General features: G+C 53.6%; 7 protein-coding genes across 7 annotated transcripts; 3 read left to right on the top strand and 4 right to left on the bottom strand.

Annotated features, from left to right (window-relative positions):
- Positions 1-327: 327 nt before the first annotated feature.
- On the top strand, positions 328-1,341 carry LCP9604111_2350 (uncharacterized protein; the record flags this gene model as incomplete). Its single annotated transcript, XM_039069818.1, has 1 exon — positions 328-1,341. One exon carries the CDS (start codon positions 328-330, stop codon positions 1,339-1,341), a length of 1,014 nt encoding a protein of 337 aa, XP_038932477.1.
- A 143-nt stretch (positions 1,342-1,484) lies between these two features.
- Positions 1,485-3,261, bottom strand: LCP9604111_2349 (putative amidase; the record flags this gene model as incomplete). The annotated part of the gene is made up of 2 exons (XM_039069816.1): positions 1,485-3,174; positions 3,230-3,261. The coding sequence occupies 2 exons, from the start codon at positions 3,259-3,261 to the stop codon at positions 1,485-1,487; spliced, it is 1,722 nt and encodes a 573-aa protein (XP_038932476.1).
- A 571-nt stretch (positions 3,262-3,832) lies between these two features.
- On the bottom strand, positions 3,833-5,013 carry LCP9604111_2348 (SDR family NAD(P)-dependent oxidoreductase; the record flags this gene model as incomplete). Its single annotated transcript, XM_039069815.1, has 5 exons — positions 3,833-3,901; positions 3,958-4,094; positions 4,188-4,666; positions 4,725-4,840; positions 4,918-5,013. 5 exons carry the CDS (start codon positions 5,011-5,013, stop codon positions 3,833-3,835), a joined length of 897 nt encoding a protein of 298 aa, XP_038932475.1.
- Positions 5,014-5,632: 619 nt separating this feature from the next.
- LCP9604111_2347 (uncharacterized protein) lies at positions 5,633-7,406 on the bottom strand (the record flags this gene model as incomplete). The annotated part of the gene is made up of 3 exons (XM_039069814.1): positions 5,633-6,009; positions 6,074-7,226; positions 7,278-7,406. 3 exons carry the CDS (start codon positions 7,404-7,406, stop codon positions 5,633-5,635), a joined length of 1,659 nt encoding a protein of 552 aa, XP_038932474.1.
- Positions 7,407-7,907: 501 nt separating this feature from the next.
- LCP9604111_2346 (uncharacterized protein) lies at positions 7,908-8,841 on the top strand (the record flags this gene model as incomplete). The annotated part of the gene is made up of 2 exons (XM_039069813.1): positions 7,908-8,705; positions 8,767-8,841. The coding sequence occupies 2 exons, from the start codon at positions 7,908-7,910 to the stop codon at positions 8,839-8,841; spliced, it is 873 nt and encodes a 290-aa protein (XP_038932473.1).
- Positions 8,842-9,849: 1,008 nt separating this feature from the next.
- Positions 9,850-11,738, top strand: LCP9604111_2345 (uncharacterized protein; the record flags this gene model as incomplete). Its single annotated transcript, XM_039069812.1, has 4 exons — positions 9,850-10,039; positions 10,099-10,669; positions 10,753-10,965; positions 11,033-11,738. 4 exons carry the CDS (start codon positions 9,850-9,852, stop codon positions 11,736-11,738), a joined length of 1,680 nt encoding a protein of 559 aa, XP_038932472.1.
- Positions 11,739-11,953: 215 nt separating this feature from the next.
- LCP9604111_2344 (uncharacterized protein) lies at positions 11,954-13,980 on the bottom strand (the record flags this gene model as incomplete). Its single annotated transcript, XM_039069811.1, has 9 exons — positions 11,954-12,206; positions 12,260-12,497; positions 12,560-12,662; positions 12,719-13,050; positions 13,107-13,217; positions 13,270-13,416; positions 13,479-13,582; positions 13,632-13,757; positions 13,814-13,980. The coding sequence occupies 9 exons, from the start codon at positions 13,978-13,980 to the stop codon at positions 11,954-11,956; spliced, it is 1,581 nt and encodes a 526-aa protein (XP_038932471.1).
- Positions 13,981-15,198: the final 1,218 nt, after the last annotated feature.

Below are 15,198 nucleotides of genomic sequence, written 5' to 3'. Positions count from 1 at the left end.
TCTGGGCCAAGGGCACCCTCAACGGCCCGGGGTAATCTATCATCGCTCATCCCGCCTCACAGTGATGCCCCATCGCGATGTCGGGACGGCCGATCCGACTTTACAGATGCGTCGGGATGTCCGACACGTGATCATCAGGCCAAGTTCCGAAGCCTCCACTTGATGCCTGACACTGGGTGAGTGCAGCAGTGCGAGCTGAGACAATGGACTGCCAATGCCGCCGTCTAGAACTAGCCAAATATACCAAGTGGTCACCTCACTCTGAACAACAGCTGCGCCGAGACCTAGACGCTGTATAAGAAGTTACTGCACTCAAGGCACACAAAGATGGCCGGCACAACGACCCAGCTCTATGAGATCCCCAACTTCTCCTTCCAGGATGGGACGACTCTACCTTTGGCCCGCCTGGCCTATCTCGACCTAAACTCAGATGTGTCGAAAACTGCCCTGGTCATCACCTGTTTCCGCGGCCGGCTAAAGTCCACCTCGATCTTTGCCGACGGCGCGCTCCGAGATCACAGGATCATCGTCGTAGCGCTCTTCGGAAACGGTGAATCGTCGAGCCCCTCCAATACCCCGGGGTTCCCGAGCTCTATCAACTACCGCGACTGTGTCCGCGCCCAGCATGAGCTTCTCACCGTCCACCTCAAGGTTCAGTCGCTCGACGTTGTTGTCGGCTTCTCCATGGGTGGCCAGTGCGCCTACCACTGGACCCTGATGTACCCAGACCTCGTCCAGAGCGCCGTCGTCATCTGCTCCTCGGCACGGACCAGCCGGCACAACTACCAGTTCCTCGAAGGGCCGAAGGCGGCGCTACAGAACGCCGTTGACTACGTTGACAAGGACCGCGTCACATCACCGGCGACGGGCATCTCCCGGGGTGTCCATGCCTTCGGCAAGGCCTACTCCGCCTGGCTGACGAGCGCCGAGTGGTTCGAACAGCAGGCATACAGATCGCTCGGGTACGCGGCCCTGGGTGACTGGGACCGCGACGTGACGGGAGTGAACTATGCCGGGTGGAACCCCGACGACCTGCTTGCCATGCTGCACATGTGGCAGAGCGGCGACGTCAGCAGCTTGGTAGATAGTGAGGGCGACAGCAAGGATGACGAGAGGTCGCTGGAGAGCGCACTCTCGCGAATCAGAGCGCGCGTGCTGCTGATGCCATGCCGGACTGACCAGTATTTCCGCTGGGAGGCTAGCGAGAGGGAAGCCGGCTCTATCACGGCTGCAACGCTGAAGGTCATTCCGTCTGTCTGGGGCCACCTAGCAGGGGCTGGTGTCAACAAGGCCGATACGGAGTGGTTGGACCGAGCTATCACCGAGTTCTTGACAACGTAGATGTGGATTAGTCGATCTAGGGATCAAAATTCAAATCAAGAGAAATAGATCACTTGCCCATTAGTTTACATCCCTAGTTTACATCCCATGTGGGCTGGAATATAATTGTTTCGCAAGTCTTCATTTAAACATGTGAAAAGAAGCTAGCTGGATATCAACTCCCGTCCCCTTTCAAATAAAGCAGCCGCCTTGATAACCTCCTCATCCTTCCACCGCTTTCCAATGATCTGCATGCCGATAGGAAGACGGACATCCGGCCGCTCGGGCCGGCTGGAAAAACCGCAAGGCACAGTCAGGGAAGGGTGGCCGGTCACATTGAACGGGCAGGTATTGCTCGTCAAACCAATGGCCGGCGCAAGCCTCTCTATAACCGAGGGCGTCCTGCCCTCCTTATCCACGGTCTCGGGGTGGGGCATCGCAACAGTCGGCGCGCACGGTGCGATGAGCACATCCAACTCCTCAAGCGCCCTATCGTACGCGTCGCGCAGCTCAAAGACCTTGCGGTGGGCCTTTGCCTCGTCCCCCGCCGGCAGGAAGCGCTGGGCAAAGCGCTCGCTTAGTATGATGTTGGTTAGTGCCGGATTGGCCGAGTTGAGGACCTCGTACATCTCCTGCGAGGGGGGCCACCTAGCCTTTAGGTGGGGTGGCAGGTAGGTGAGATGGCCAGAAGGTCTTCCCTGGCAGAGCCAGCTGGACATGGTTGGCCTTGTCGATGCGGTCCAGATGACCGGACCTTCGCTGTGCAAGGGAACGGAGATCTCCACGACGGTCGCTCCAGCCGCCTCGAAGAATCTTCTTGTCGCATCGCGAACGGTGTCACGAACTTCGGAGGACACACCTGGGACGAGGAACGACTCCGTGAGAAGCCCGATCTTCCAGCCCTGACCTACATCGCTGGGCCTGGCCAGGACCTGCTGTCGGAAATCTGACAGGAGCTGACGGTACGGTTTCACCTGATCCATCAGAGGGGACTCGGGCGTCATCCGAGGATCGAGGCCATCGTATCCTGCCATGACCTCGAGCAGCGCGGCGACATCCTCCAGCCGGGATGCGATCGGTCCCAGGTGATCGATCATGGGCGACATAGACCCTCCGCCGGTGTAAGGGACCAGGCCGAAGGTGGGCTTGAGCCCGTAGAGGCCGTTGAACGCGGCCGGGGTGCGCACCGAGCCAGCCTGGTCGGTGCCGATGGCCAGCTCAACCGTCTCGCCCCATGAGCTGCAACTGCCGTCATCCTGCTCCAGAGCCAGCGAGTGGGCGGCGACTAGGGCACAGCTCCCGCTGCTGCTGCCGCCTGCTGTATAGCCGTGGAGGCGGGGGTTGTGCACCGGCCCCGTGGCTGATGTGAATGATAGGGGGGATGCGCAGAAGCACTCGCACGTAGACGTGCCCTTGATCACGGCACCGGCAGCTAGCAGTCGAGATACAACAGGGGCGTCGATCGGCGAGATGGGAAACACGGCGTCTCCAGATACAAGCGATGCGGGCGCCCCGAGCGTCGTGGGCAGCGCTGCTACCGATATGTTGTCCTTGATTGCTACCGTGCGGCCTTTGAGGATATCACTGGTGGGATTTGCGGCGCGGAGGTCGCACCGGTGACTCCAGGCATTGAACGGGTTGTCCTCTGGTTTCGGCTTCCAATAGCTGCGGCTCGTAGAGAGGGCCTGGGGCTTGAGCGCCGGATGAATGTAGTCGGATCCATCTTCCACCTGCTTCATGACGGCCTCGAAGGACCAGAGAAGACGCAAATAATCATCGGAATCCTTGCCATTGGGTAATTCAAAGTTGAGCTGCGCTGCAACGTCTTTCAAATCCTCTGCTGTAAAGCTTGAGCTGAAATCGTAGGCTTATCAGCAGCTGCCTACCCTTGAAAAATAGAATTCCTCACCTTGAGCCATCGGACAATGAGACAATCGACATCTTTGACTATTCTTTCTGATTTCTCTTGACTCCAAAGACCACCGGCACGGCTATTTTTATATCAAATAGGCTTGGTGGAACTAATCGCAGCAGTTGATTTATCTTATGTACCGTTTTTTAGGCAGTCAGGTTCTATATGGCCCAAAAGCACAAGCAGCAAGTAGTCACTTGTTTAACTTGTCAGTGAACATAGTTAGCATATATCGTAGGTAGGCCCTTACTCATGGGGTGTTTTGTTGGGTACGATATCAAGTTACGTACACAGATAATTGTACTGGAGCGATTCGATTATCTACCAGTTAGATTAGACTAGTGGATGCGCTGTATTATTAGTGCAATCACGTCGGCAATGCCGACACAGAACACCGAAGCGCCCCGCAGATTAAGACCGCTTATATGGCATCCACTTCTTAGCTCCTAGACAGGAGCAAAGCAAGAAGTTGTCTGGACAGAGAAGCGTTGTGGAATATGGGGAAGTCGGGAATGTCTGCATGGAGACGATATATATCTGCAAAGGAAGATAGTATTGTTGCAGCTCAACTTAATTATAGTACTTGTAGATGTATGTAATTTACTCTTGGCCATTAGCAAGAAGAATACGACCACCGTCAACACAAAGGGACACCCCATCGACATAAGCCTGTAGCTGTTAGTGCGGGGTTCAAGGGTTGTGGTTAGAGAATAAGAAGAACGTACGCCGGCCCGGCTGACCAGATAGAGAACTGCGCCAGCAATATCATCCTCGTTACCCGCCCTTTTGGCGGGTACTTTGTCAAACAGGGAGCTGAACATGTTCCCTTCTTCCCCTACGGGATTCATGTTGCTAGGGACAACTACAAGGATGAAGAATTAGCCATTACCGTACCCATGAAGTCTGATGGATGCACAATGCTGCTTTCCAATCCAATAAGAGTCGAAGCACTCACAGCCTGGGTTGATGCCCGACACGCGCACGTAAAAACGGCTGAATTTGGCAGCCAGCAGCCTGACCAGGTGGTCGGTGGCCGCTTTGCTCGTCGCGTAGCTGGTCAAGTCCACATTGGTAGCGTTGTGCATGCTAGCGCAGGAGCTCGTGATGACGATGACGCCGCGGCCGTCATCCTTGCCCTTGCGGCCGCCTCCTAGGTCGAGCTGCGAGGCCGCCGCTAGAAGAGGCAGCAACGCGACCGAGAGGAAGTAGTGTGCCGTCGTGTTGACGCAGAATGTGTCAGCCCAGTCCGAGTGGCGCGACGACCACATGGACGTCTGCAGCTCGGATAGAGAGGCGGTAAGGACGTCGCAGGCCACAGGAGGATCTCTCCTTATGCCGGCGTTGGAGATGAGAATGTCCAGATGGCTCTCTCGCTCGCTTATGTAGGCAGCGACGCGAGCAATGGCATCCTTGTCCGTGACATTGCAGGGTAATCTGGCCCGTGTACACATGTTATTAGTCGACATAGCGGACACGGCTTGGGTAAACATACCCGTGTGCGCTTCCACCCGTCGACTGGCCGATTTCATTTAGCTCCGCCACCTTCTCGTCAATGGGCTCCGTTGGCAAGGCGATAACGTAGACCTTTGCGCCGTTTGTCACAAGCCCCTGCCACAACCACCTAGGTCAGAAAGTGTTCCAAGGTATCGATATATGCAACATTTCGCGGAGTTCGGCGTAGTTACTTTGCATATCATGAAGCCCAGACCGCTGCTCCCTCCTGTGACGGCTGCGACGTAGCCCCTGACACCGAAAAGCTGCTCAATGCTAAGTGAAGACATGATGTGTATAGTGAACCCGACCTTGATGATACTCGGCGAATCCTAAGTATATTCGTATTGTATGTGTTTATCAAGCCGGCGTGCTGCAGTGGGGCAATGACCACATGCCCGCACCTACGTGTCGGACTGTCCGACCCGTTGGGACTCTAGCTGCCACTCCATTTGAGCGTTTTAGATAGGTGGGGTCTCGGAAGATGTAGCATTGATGCCCTGTGTACAGTATGCGGCGCGGGCTTCTTGAAGCATGGTCTCGATTTGTGATGATTGTCACGGCTGGATACGGGTTGAATAATGCGAGCTCTGAGACGAGGTTGCACTTGTACAGTATTTCCTAATTATCGTACAATTGGAGAAGTAGAGGAAAACGTCAGGAATTTTTAGATTTAGAACACATGAAATAGACAAAGTATGGGGTTTGAGTGTTTGAGGCCATCGAGTAACAAGGCACCTGGATCACATGATCCAGCAATAAAAGGCCTACATGCCAACCAATCAATCAGGCGTCACGGATCATACATGACTGGAAATGAGGCTTTTCATACTGTTCAAATTATTTCATTTTTGTGTCTACATCAACTGCGTGTCACGTACATTTCAACGACGATGCTGAACTGTCTATCTACTCCTTGTAGTGCTCCTTCGTCCTCTGCTCGGCTGCATCCAAGCATTCGCTCGTCATGTTCGAGTCTCTCGGGATGAGCCGGACCTTGAACTCCCTAGGGATAGCCACCAGGGCTGTCTTGAACTGGTTGTAATCCACGTAGTCCGTGTTGGGCGGGTGCGTCTCGCTCGCCACAATCTTGTACGACGACAAGATCCGGACTAGCGCGGTGTACACAAGCCTGGATGCGATATACTGTCCCGAGCAGGCCCGGGAGCCCGTTCCGAAGCTGAGGTGGCCGAGCCCATTGACCTCAGCCTCGGCCGGCGGGTCAATGCTCTTGAGCCATCTCTCTGGATCGAAGCGTCCCGCATCGGGGCCGTAATGGTCGACATCTGCAGGTAGTACTATGTCAGCGTCGTGTTTCTTCATAAAAAGGTCATGTGATTGATCACTTACCGTGGTTGCCGGCTTGCGCGTTAATCAAGATCATCGTCTTGGGCGGGATGATGGCCCCGTTCCAGTTGACCTCGGTGACTGTCTTCCTCGGCAGACTCATGGAGCTGACGGTGTAGTACCGGCCGGCTTCCTTGACTATGGCGTTGATGTAAGGTATCTTCTCCTCAACGAAGGAGGCTGTCCAGGCGTCGCGCATATCCGGGAAGTGGCGCTTGATGTCCTCGTACGCACGGTCCTGCCAAATCTGGCCCTCGGCCGTGCACAGAGAGCCGATGCACGACGTCAGGGTACCTGGGATGGTCTCGAAACCGCCCGATACGAGCGACAGGCAGATGGACGAGACTTCGACGCCAGTGAGCTTGCTCTCCATGTCCTTGAGGATGGCCGCCGAGATGCAGGGCTTGTCGACGCCACGCTTGATCATGTCGCGGACCTTGTCCAGAAGCAAGTTTAGGTAGGCGTCGCGCCGGTCACGCAGCTCCTGGGAGCGCGCGTTCTTTTCGTTGTTAGGTAGGTAGCGCAGGAAGGGCACGTAGTCCTGCAGGTTCTCGGACGCGCTGCGCAGCAGCGAGATGGCGGAGCCGACGTGCAGGATCTCGCGCAGCAGCTCGTCGTAGACCTCGTCCATGCGGATGCCGTAGCAGAGCGTTAGGGTGGTGTTGAGCGCGTAACGCTGGATGTAAGGTCGCACGTCAACCTCGAGCTCGCCGTTGCGGCTGTCGCCCTTCATATCACGCACGATGCAGAAGCTCTCAAGGTCGAACATGGGAAAGTAGTTGCGCAGCGCTGGCCGGCCGAGCGCCGTGCCGGCCGCCTTGCGCTTCTTCTTGCAGGACTCGTCCCAGGGGGATGAGCCGATGGTGAAGCCCTGGGTACTGCTGATGACGCCGTGGAAGGTGTACAGCTTGGGCCGGTCGATGACGGCGTTCTGGTTGCCCAGGAGCATCTTCTTGCAGTCGTCAAAGGAATTGACCACCACGGCCCGGGTGTTACCCAGCTTGATCTGGAAAACGGGCTGGTTGTACTGGCGCCACCATTTCTCGCACACGGTGGCGTGGTCCTCGCCGAGCTTTAACAAATGACCAAAGACGGGAACCGCGCCTGGGATCTCCGGCAGCCCCTTGATATAAGGGATGTCGGTTGCAAAGGCGACCTATTGTATGTCAGTCATCATGTCACACTCGGTTCCCATGGTTTGTCTTACATTGTATATGACATAGGAAACTAGCACTACGCCCAGAGCAACTAGCACAGGCAGTGTATTATGATGCCCCACAAGCTGGATCAAGCGATAGCTCAGTGGACTGAGAACCTCTTGGACCTTCGTATCCATGATGGGCGTTCCTCTGAGTGAGCTAGAAGGCGGCAAAGTATAATAGAACACAAGTTGAACTTTTCTCCAAGGCTGGGCGATGTCCTGTGATGTTTATTTCTTTTGTACATGCCCTCTAATGCCTTCCCTCGGGTTGGTGGGGAAGATTTGAGGTGCCAGCTCTGCACTGTCGGCGAGGCCGACAATGGCTGGGTTGACACAGATACAGTCTTCGCCCCAAGCGGGGTGAGATTACGAAGACAATCTACATGTGTCGGCTTGTCAACGCCGGCTTATCGCAAGCCGCTAGTATCCTCTTGTTTTTGGCTCTGCGGAGTGTGGATAGGAATAGTATGGGGTTATCATGGAGATAGAGCGCTTGTGATTGCGATCAAGGTTAGGTGTATGTATTTGTGTGACATCGCCCCCGACGTCTTACTACTCAGGTTATCATTCCAAGGTTGACCGTTCACATTGCAATACATCGCTCTGCAACACTTTATTTTTTACAACTGAATCACAATGGCACCATCCGCAACAGTAGCCCTCGTGGATTCCTCGTCCACCCTGCCTACCAAGTCAATGGACGGCGATGTCGACGCCATGGCCTCTATGGCTCACAGAGGCAAAAGCCTCCCCGGCATCCCAAAGTTTAGCACGCACGCTGAGACGCGGCAGTGGCAGCTCGAACACATGGCGGCAGCCTTCCGGGTCTTTGCTCGCGAGGGCTACGCCGAGGGTATCTCGGGCCACATCAGCGTGCGCGACCCAGAGTGGACCGACCGCTTCTGGATCAACCCGCTCGGTGTGCACTTTGGCCTGCTGAAGGCTAGCGATATGATCTGCGTCGACATTCACGGCGAGGTCGTCGCTGGCAACACAGCCGGGTCCATCAACGCGGCCGGGTTCCAGATCCACAGCGCTGTGCATCGCGCGCGGCCCGACGTGCATGCCATCTGCCACACACACTCGGTGCACGGCCGGGCCTACTCGGCGTTTGCGCGGCCGCTTGAGATGATCAACCAGGACGTGTGCTACTTCTACAACGCGCACTCGGTGTACTCAGACTACGGCGGCATTGCCAACGAGGCGTCGGAGGGCCAAAAGATCGCGGAGAGCCTAGGCGAGACCGGAAAGGCGGCGATCCTAATGAACCACGGCCTACTGACGACGGGCTACACGGTGGACGAGGCGGCGTTCCTCTTCTGCTTGATGGAGAGGAGCTGCAAGGTGCAGCTGCTGGCTGACAGCGCCGGACACAAGAAGCACATCGTGAGCGACGATGAGGCAGCTTATAACTTCAAGATGGCCAGCACTCCGGTATGTAGTCTACTGACTCCTTTTTTGACCGATGACAGCCCTGGGCTAACGTGGCACACAGGACACGTTGTATGTAGAGTTCCAGCCGCACTACCAATACGAGGAGGCACTATCCAACAGCAGCTTCAAACAGTGAGCACATGCCACAACAAGAATTAGGGAACAATTACAGGCACTCATAGCAAATACATGAGTAGTTTGCTGGATGGCCATGCAACCCTGAGTCGGGCACTTAGTGGGGGACTAGCGCGGCACTAACAGCTGCACAGGCCAATTTCCGTATCACGAGGGCCTCGGGATTAGTAGTTGAATTATCTCACTCTCAAACTTCTCTGCTTTTGGAAGATACACCTTACACAATAATATGATCACAATATACTATTAGCACCTAATTGCACTTGCTTGCACACCTGCTCCGTCTCTACCCGGTAGTATGTACTGAGATATCTCCTCGCCCTTACATCTTTTACAGAGGCACAGTCTTTTGTCCGATGTGCAACGGTCAGGCAAAAAGTACCGTGGTGGTGATACGCGTCGGATGCCCCGACCACTGATACGCCCTCGTGGCCCTGTCATGGCTAGTGCTGCGATAACCGATAAGCCATCCAGCCACAGGGGCGGACTAGCGTCCGACAGAGGTCACGTTGCCCCACAAATTCCCCCGCCACACATGCCGATATGCTAACGATCACCCCTCGGCCCAAGCGTATCTCGATAGCTGTTAGAGTGACTACGCAAATCGCCACCTATAATCAACGAGATAGTCTTCAAAGCCAGTCAATTTAGTTATCTTAGTGCTGATTCTAGTTCTAAAAGAGCAATCAATTAGATTTGCAGCCCACTCGGAGCTCGCGAAGGAGGGGCCGCTATCTAAATAGGCTCCCGAGGGCAGATTTCCCACAGGTAATCCTACCAATCTCTTATCTCACATTACAATGAGAGATGTAGCGGGCCACGATGTTAGCCACCCCCGGCTCTGAGTGTCATTGTTCGACCCCAGCTTCCGGTGCGTATTGCCCGACCTGGATCCTTCATTTAGCCGGGTGTTTCCTCCTTAGCCCAGACGGTCCCTTTGGCATGCTGTGAGATTCAATTCCACGACCAAAGCTCAACATCGACGAGCCATTGAATACACCACGTCAACATGTCAGCCTCCAAGTATTTTGAGAAGGGCCCTCCTTCACCATCCATCGCCACGGAGCCTTCGTCCAAGATCGACGATGATGTTCAGCCGGGCATGTCTGCGAACATATCCTCAGGGTCGCAGCATCTGCACCGCAAGCTGCGAGGATCGGAAGTCCAGCTTTTCGCTATTGGAGGAGCCATTGGTACCTGTAAGTCGACAAGAACTTCTGCTTCACAACGGTAGCACGGAAGGCTGACAACCTTGAAGCTCTCTATGTGCAAATGGGCCAGGCTCTCCCCAAGGGTGGCCCCGCAGGTCTCTTCATCGCCTTCTTCATCTGGGGCGCCGTCATGTGGGCCGTCAACGAGTGCTTCGCCGAGATGGTGACTTACCTACCCGTGCCCTCGCCCTTCATCCGCTTTGGCAGCGAATGGGTTGATGGCGCTCTCGGCTTCGCCATGGCCTGGAACTTCTTCCTCAACATGGCCTTCCTAGTGCCCTTCGAAATTGTAGCCATGAACATTATGATCACCTTCTGGACTGACAAAGTCCCCGTTGAGGCCATAATTGTCGCCATGATCGTTCTATATGCTATCCTCAACGTGGCCACCGTGCGCTACTTCGGCATCTCCGAGTTCTACCTGTCCATCTTCAAGGTGATTCTGATGTTGGGGCTGTTCTTCTTCACCTTCATCACTATGCTGGGCGGCAACCCCCTGCATGACCGCTACGGCTTCCGGTATTGGAATCACCCGGGCGCCTTTGTCGAACACATCGTGTCCGGAGGGACGGGCAAATTCCTGGGCGTCCTATCCTGCGTGTATCAAGCCAGCTTTTCGTAAGTGTTGCCACCTACAGCCGCGCCCCCAACTCCTCTTAGTATGACTTTGTGCGTTGGGACCTGACCGTTTTCAAAAACAGAATCTGCGGTCCAGAGTACATCTCTATGGTGGCTGCTGAGACTGAGAACCCCCGCAAGATCCTGCCCCCTGCCTACCGGTCCTTCGTCTGGCGCATTCTTCTCTTCTTCGTGGGATCTGCCCTTTGTATGGGTATCGTCATCCCGTACAACGATACCACCCTCATGGGTATTCTCGGTGGTTCACTCACTGGATCAGGTACTGGCGCTGCATCGTAAGTCTTCTCAACAGCGTTTGTTCATTCCCCATAATCACTTATCCTAACAATGTTTTTTGCACAGGCCCTACGTCATCGCAATGCAGCGGCTCAAGATCAACGGACTGCCCTCCCTCGTCAACGCGCTTATCATGACGTCCATCTTCAGCGCTGGAAACGGCCTCCTCTTCTCGGCAACCCGCACCCTGCACGGCATGTCTCTCGAAGGCCACGCCCCGCGCTTTTTCTCGTGGTGTACCAAGGCCGGTGTCCCACTCTGGGCCCTGCTCTTCTCGCTCAGCTTCTGCCTGCTCGCCTTCCTGCAGGTCAGCAGCTCGTCGGCCAATGTCATGAACTACCTCGTCGACCTCGTCACCTGCTGCCAACTTATCAACTACCTCTGCACGGCCGCAACCTACAGGCACTTCTTCTCGTCTCTCAAGCGCCAGGGTATCTCCCGCGACACCCTGCCCTACAAGGGCCGCTTCCAGCCGTACACGTCCTACTTCGCCATGGGCGGCACGCTCTTCATGCTGCTGGCCGGCGGCTACGACGTTTTCATCAAGGGCGGTTGGGACGTCATGTGGTTCTGCCTTGACTACGCCATGATCGGCTTCTTCATTGTGCTATTCCTCTTCTGGAAGATCGTCTTCCGCAGCCGCTACGTGTGGCCGGGCACCGCGGACCTGAGCCTCGGCGGGATAAAGGAGGAGATCGACCAATACGAGGCTGCACTCATCCCGCGCGAGCAGGGCTTGGTGGATAAGGTGGTCGGGAAGATTTTCGAATGAGGCAGTATGCCACCCGGGACACTCTCTCATTTGTTGATTTTGCGGGGCAGTATTGTAGATCCTATATTAATTATTAAATATTGATGTTCAACTTAAGTTGTGCCTAAATATACCTGAATATTTCAAATTGATTCATGAGTAGCAAGCAAATATATTATTATCTGACGACAATCGGCACTGAAATGCCGCACGAATATATCTCCGCAACGACACAATTACGCACGTTCCCTATACTCTTGCGACTCTTTCTCAGTAATCTGAATTTCCTTCTCGACCTGTTGAAGATCAACATGCGCCACCTGGGCATCATCACCATCAAAGATCTTGGCCAGCTCCTCGAGAGTGGGGCCCCGGGTCTCAACGTAGAAGAAGTAGACAAAGCAGAGCTCGATGAATATCCAGACCGTGTAGATCAGCGACAAGTTCCAGTGCTGAGGAAGATTCTCCCACGCAATTGGGTTAGTGTAACTAAGATGGTGAGTTTCGTCCAAAGAGCGGGTACATATATTCAGGCAACTTACTTTCCGAGAACCAGAGATGCCTGTACCGTCAGGTTCATAATCATAACACCCTTAGCGCGCAGCCGGTACGGCAAGATCTCAAGCGCATATGCGACGAGCAGACCCGACCAGGCAATGGAATAGAATATAGAGAAGAGCCAGACGAAGACGACTTGTGGGTAGCCAGTTGTTTTGACATCCTGGGTTCTTTCGAAGACGGAGGAAACGACAGTCCATGCGAGGAACATGAGGACCATGCCTGAGAGGAGAGAGTTGATAAGTCAGCCTTTGAAATTTATCGTGGAGCGTACTGCTACGTACCAACTGTGGAAATCAGGAAAAGAGGTCGTCGGCCGACTCGGTCAACGAAGAATGCGCTTGAAACGCTAACAATTAGACTGATTATGGTTTGTCCACCGTTGAGCTATGAATAAAACGTAAGCTAGCAGTCATTTAAAAAAAGGGCAAGGGGTCACGAACGGGAATCTTCTTCGTTTGTTCGGTGATGCCCATGCTGTTGTAGATCAAATTGGTGTAGTTGCTGAACAAGGCATTGCCACTGTATTGGGAAATGATTCCCAGAGAAATTAGAAGTGCCAAACGGTAACGGTTACCCCTGGTCTTCATGAAGTCCAAATAGCTGCTGTTCTTCTCGAACTGCATCTCCAAGCTGATAGTCTCCTTAATCTCGCGGTATTCGAATTGAACAGTGGCGTTGTTCTTATCTCCATTCGCATGGTAATATGCGAGTGTGTCCAATGCTTCCTCGTACCGTTCTTTAGATACGAGCCAACGGGGAGATTCCGGAACCCCTAATAATGGTCAGCCACTGGATTAAATCCAGGATAAGGAGTAAAATGAAGCATACACCAGATGAAGACGATTTGAATGACAGCCGGGAAGATTTGCAGCAGAGTCAAACTGCGCCATGACCAATCATTCGGAATATACATCGTTCCCCATGCAAGCCATGCGACAACTAGACCCAATTAGCACGCTAGTGTCCGGAGGCTGACTAGAAGGATCCATACCTAGTGCTCCCAAGTTCCACAAGCAGTTATAGATAGTGGTGACCTTTCCACGATGTTGGGGGTGGCAGATTTCAGTGAGGAGCACCGGAGATGCCATTTGGGCCAGACTGTTTCCGAACCCGAGGAGCAGTCGACCGGCGACGTACACTAAATAGGATCAGTAAATATAACGACCTGACCACGGGCGGATATAAAATGACCAAGCTTACTTCCATAGTCTGTGCAGAATGCACCAAGCAAGCCACCAAGAATCATCAAGACACATCCGATCACAATTGGAATTTTGCGGCCCCATCGATCAGCGATGAATGGCCTAATTCAAGTCAGCGAGCTTGCATTTTATTCAGTGCAAGGAAACTTACACAAAAGGGAAACTGGCAAGACTACCAATCTGGTAAATTGCATTCATCAATCCCAGCGTGGCGCCACTGGGTTCGTCGAAGTACACTTGCCATGTATCCAAATTCTGAGAGGTGTTAAGCATCATTCTACAGAAGGCCCCGTCAGCTCTATAGATATCCAACCACAGAGCTGTGATGCTTACCCATCGTATCCAGTGGTAGCAGAAGCGATGCAAAGCACAGCAGCCCAGCAATAAAGCTTTCGGAGACCAGGCTCTTGCCACCAGTTAACCTTCTCTAACTCAGGCTTTGCAGCTTGAGTCGCGTCCAAATCGGACTGCAGAGTCGAAGCTCCGACAGCAATACCCATGATGTCTGTAGAGTCTACCTAGAAGAATGCGGTATCTGAAATATATGGGTAAAAAGGTGATATGTCCACCGAACTTGTGATAGAACAAGGCAGAGAAATGTGGAGATAGGGGGGTTCCGCTGGAGTTTTTAAGCTATTCATATTTGCCATTGGGGATAATAAACTGTGATATTAACCGGCTACTGGGGATTGATGTCTTGGCTGAGTTGCTTGGATCGACAGCTCTCCCTAGTTTTCGCGATCAAAACACATATTGGGAAAGATAAAAATAAAGAAACTCAAGCGTTCCCAAGACACTAGAATGGGTTCCGTGTAGCGCTGGGGTTAGGAACGTATATCCATGCACAGCCTAACCAGATTGGAGGTATGGCAGACGGACCTTGCCGTAATGGGGATGCTAGTAGAGCGAAAACGTTCCATCTCTTACGCCCAGGCTAATTCCACGGCTTTAAAAATTCGGTACAGTTGGATTGGCTATAGCAGCCTAGTCGCATGATCTCAACTGCCTCGCTTATTTAGGTACTTGGGTATGTAGCGCGTGTTCATGGTCCGTCCTTTAGAGACGAGACAAATGCCGTTCGGCCCCACAATCGTAGGTAAGACGGGCCGAGGCCCACAAATTGATAAATCCGGGGAAGGCAGCGCACATAATTGATATCCCTCCGTGTTCATTCGAGGTATAAGTTGGGTCAGGTGTTATCTTTTAGTCTGTTCCTGTTCCAGGTTCCGGGTGATTCGTGTTGGGGATCTCTGTATGCCAAACACGTTCAGGATCCGACTGACACGCTCCGTGTCGAATTGAGCAACAATATTAGCCTGGACGCCACCTGAAAGAAAATGAAATGAGGTGGTGTGAGTGGTGATGCCAAGCAACCCGGGAGCATTCTTTATTTGCGGGGTCATGCACTAACTAGATTTGACTGTTTAGCCGGAATTCGTATCTTGGCAAGGCCATTTATTACGCGAATAATGGCACAATGAATATTGTTCATCTGCAAGCAGACGCCATTGAAGAAGAGGAATACAAATATCAAATGATAGGAGAACCCGAGTTCACCGCTTCCTTCTTCAGCCGAGTCATGGCAGGAAGGGACGGATTATCACTGGTCCGGTCCGAGCGATCGGCAGAATAATGGAGCCAATCACATAACAGCAAGCACCTTCCTCAAGTAGGTAACGGCCAAACTGCCACTTTTGCACGAAATCATGTCCCTCGTT

The sequence above is a fragment of the Penicillium roqueforti genome (assembly GCF_015533775.1).
Source record: "Penicillium roqueforti strain LCP96 04111 chromosome Unknown scaffold_02, whole genome shotgun sequence".
NCBI classification, from domain to species: Eukaryota; Fungi; Ascomycota; class Eurotiomycetes; order Eurotiales; family Aspergillaceae; genus Penicillium; species Penicillium roqueforti.
Note: the sequence above shows the minus strand (reverse complement) of the source record. Positions and strands in the feature narration are given on the sequence as shown.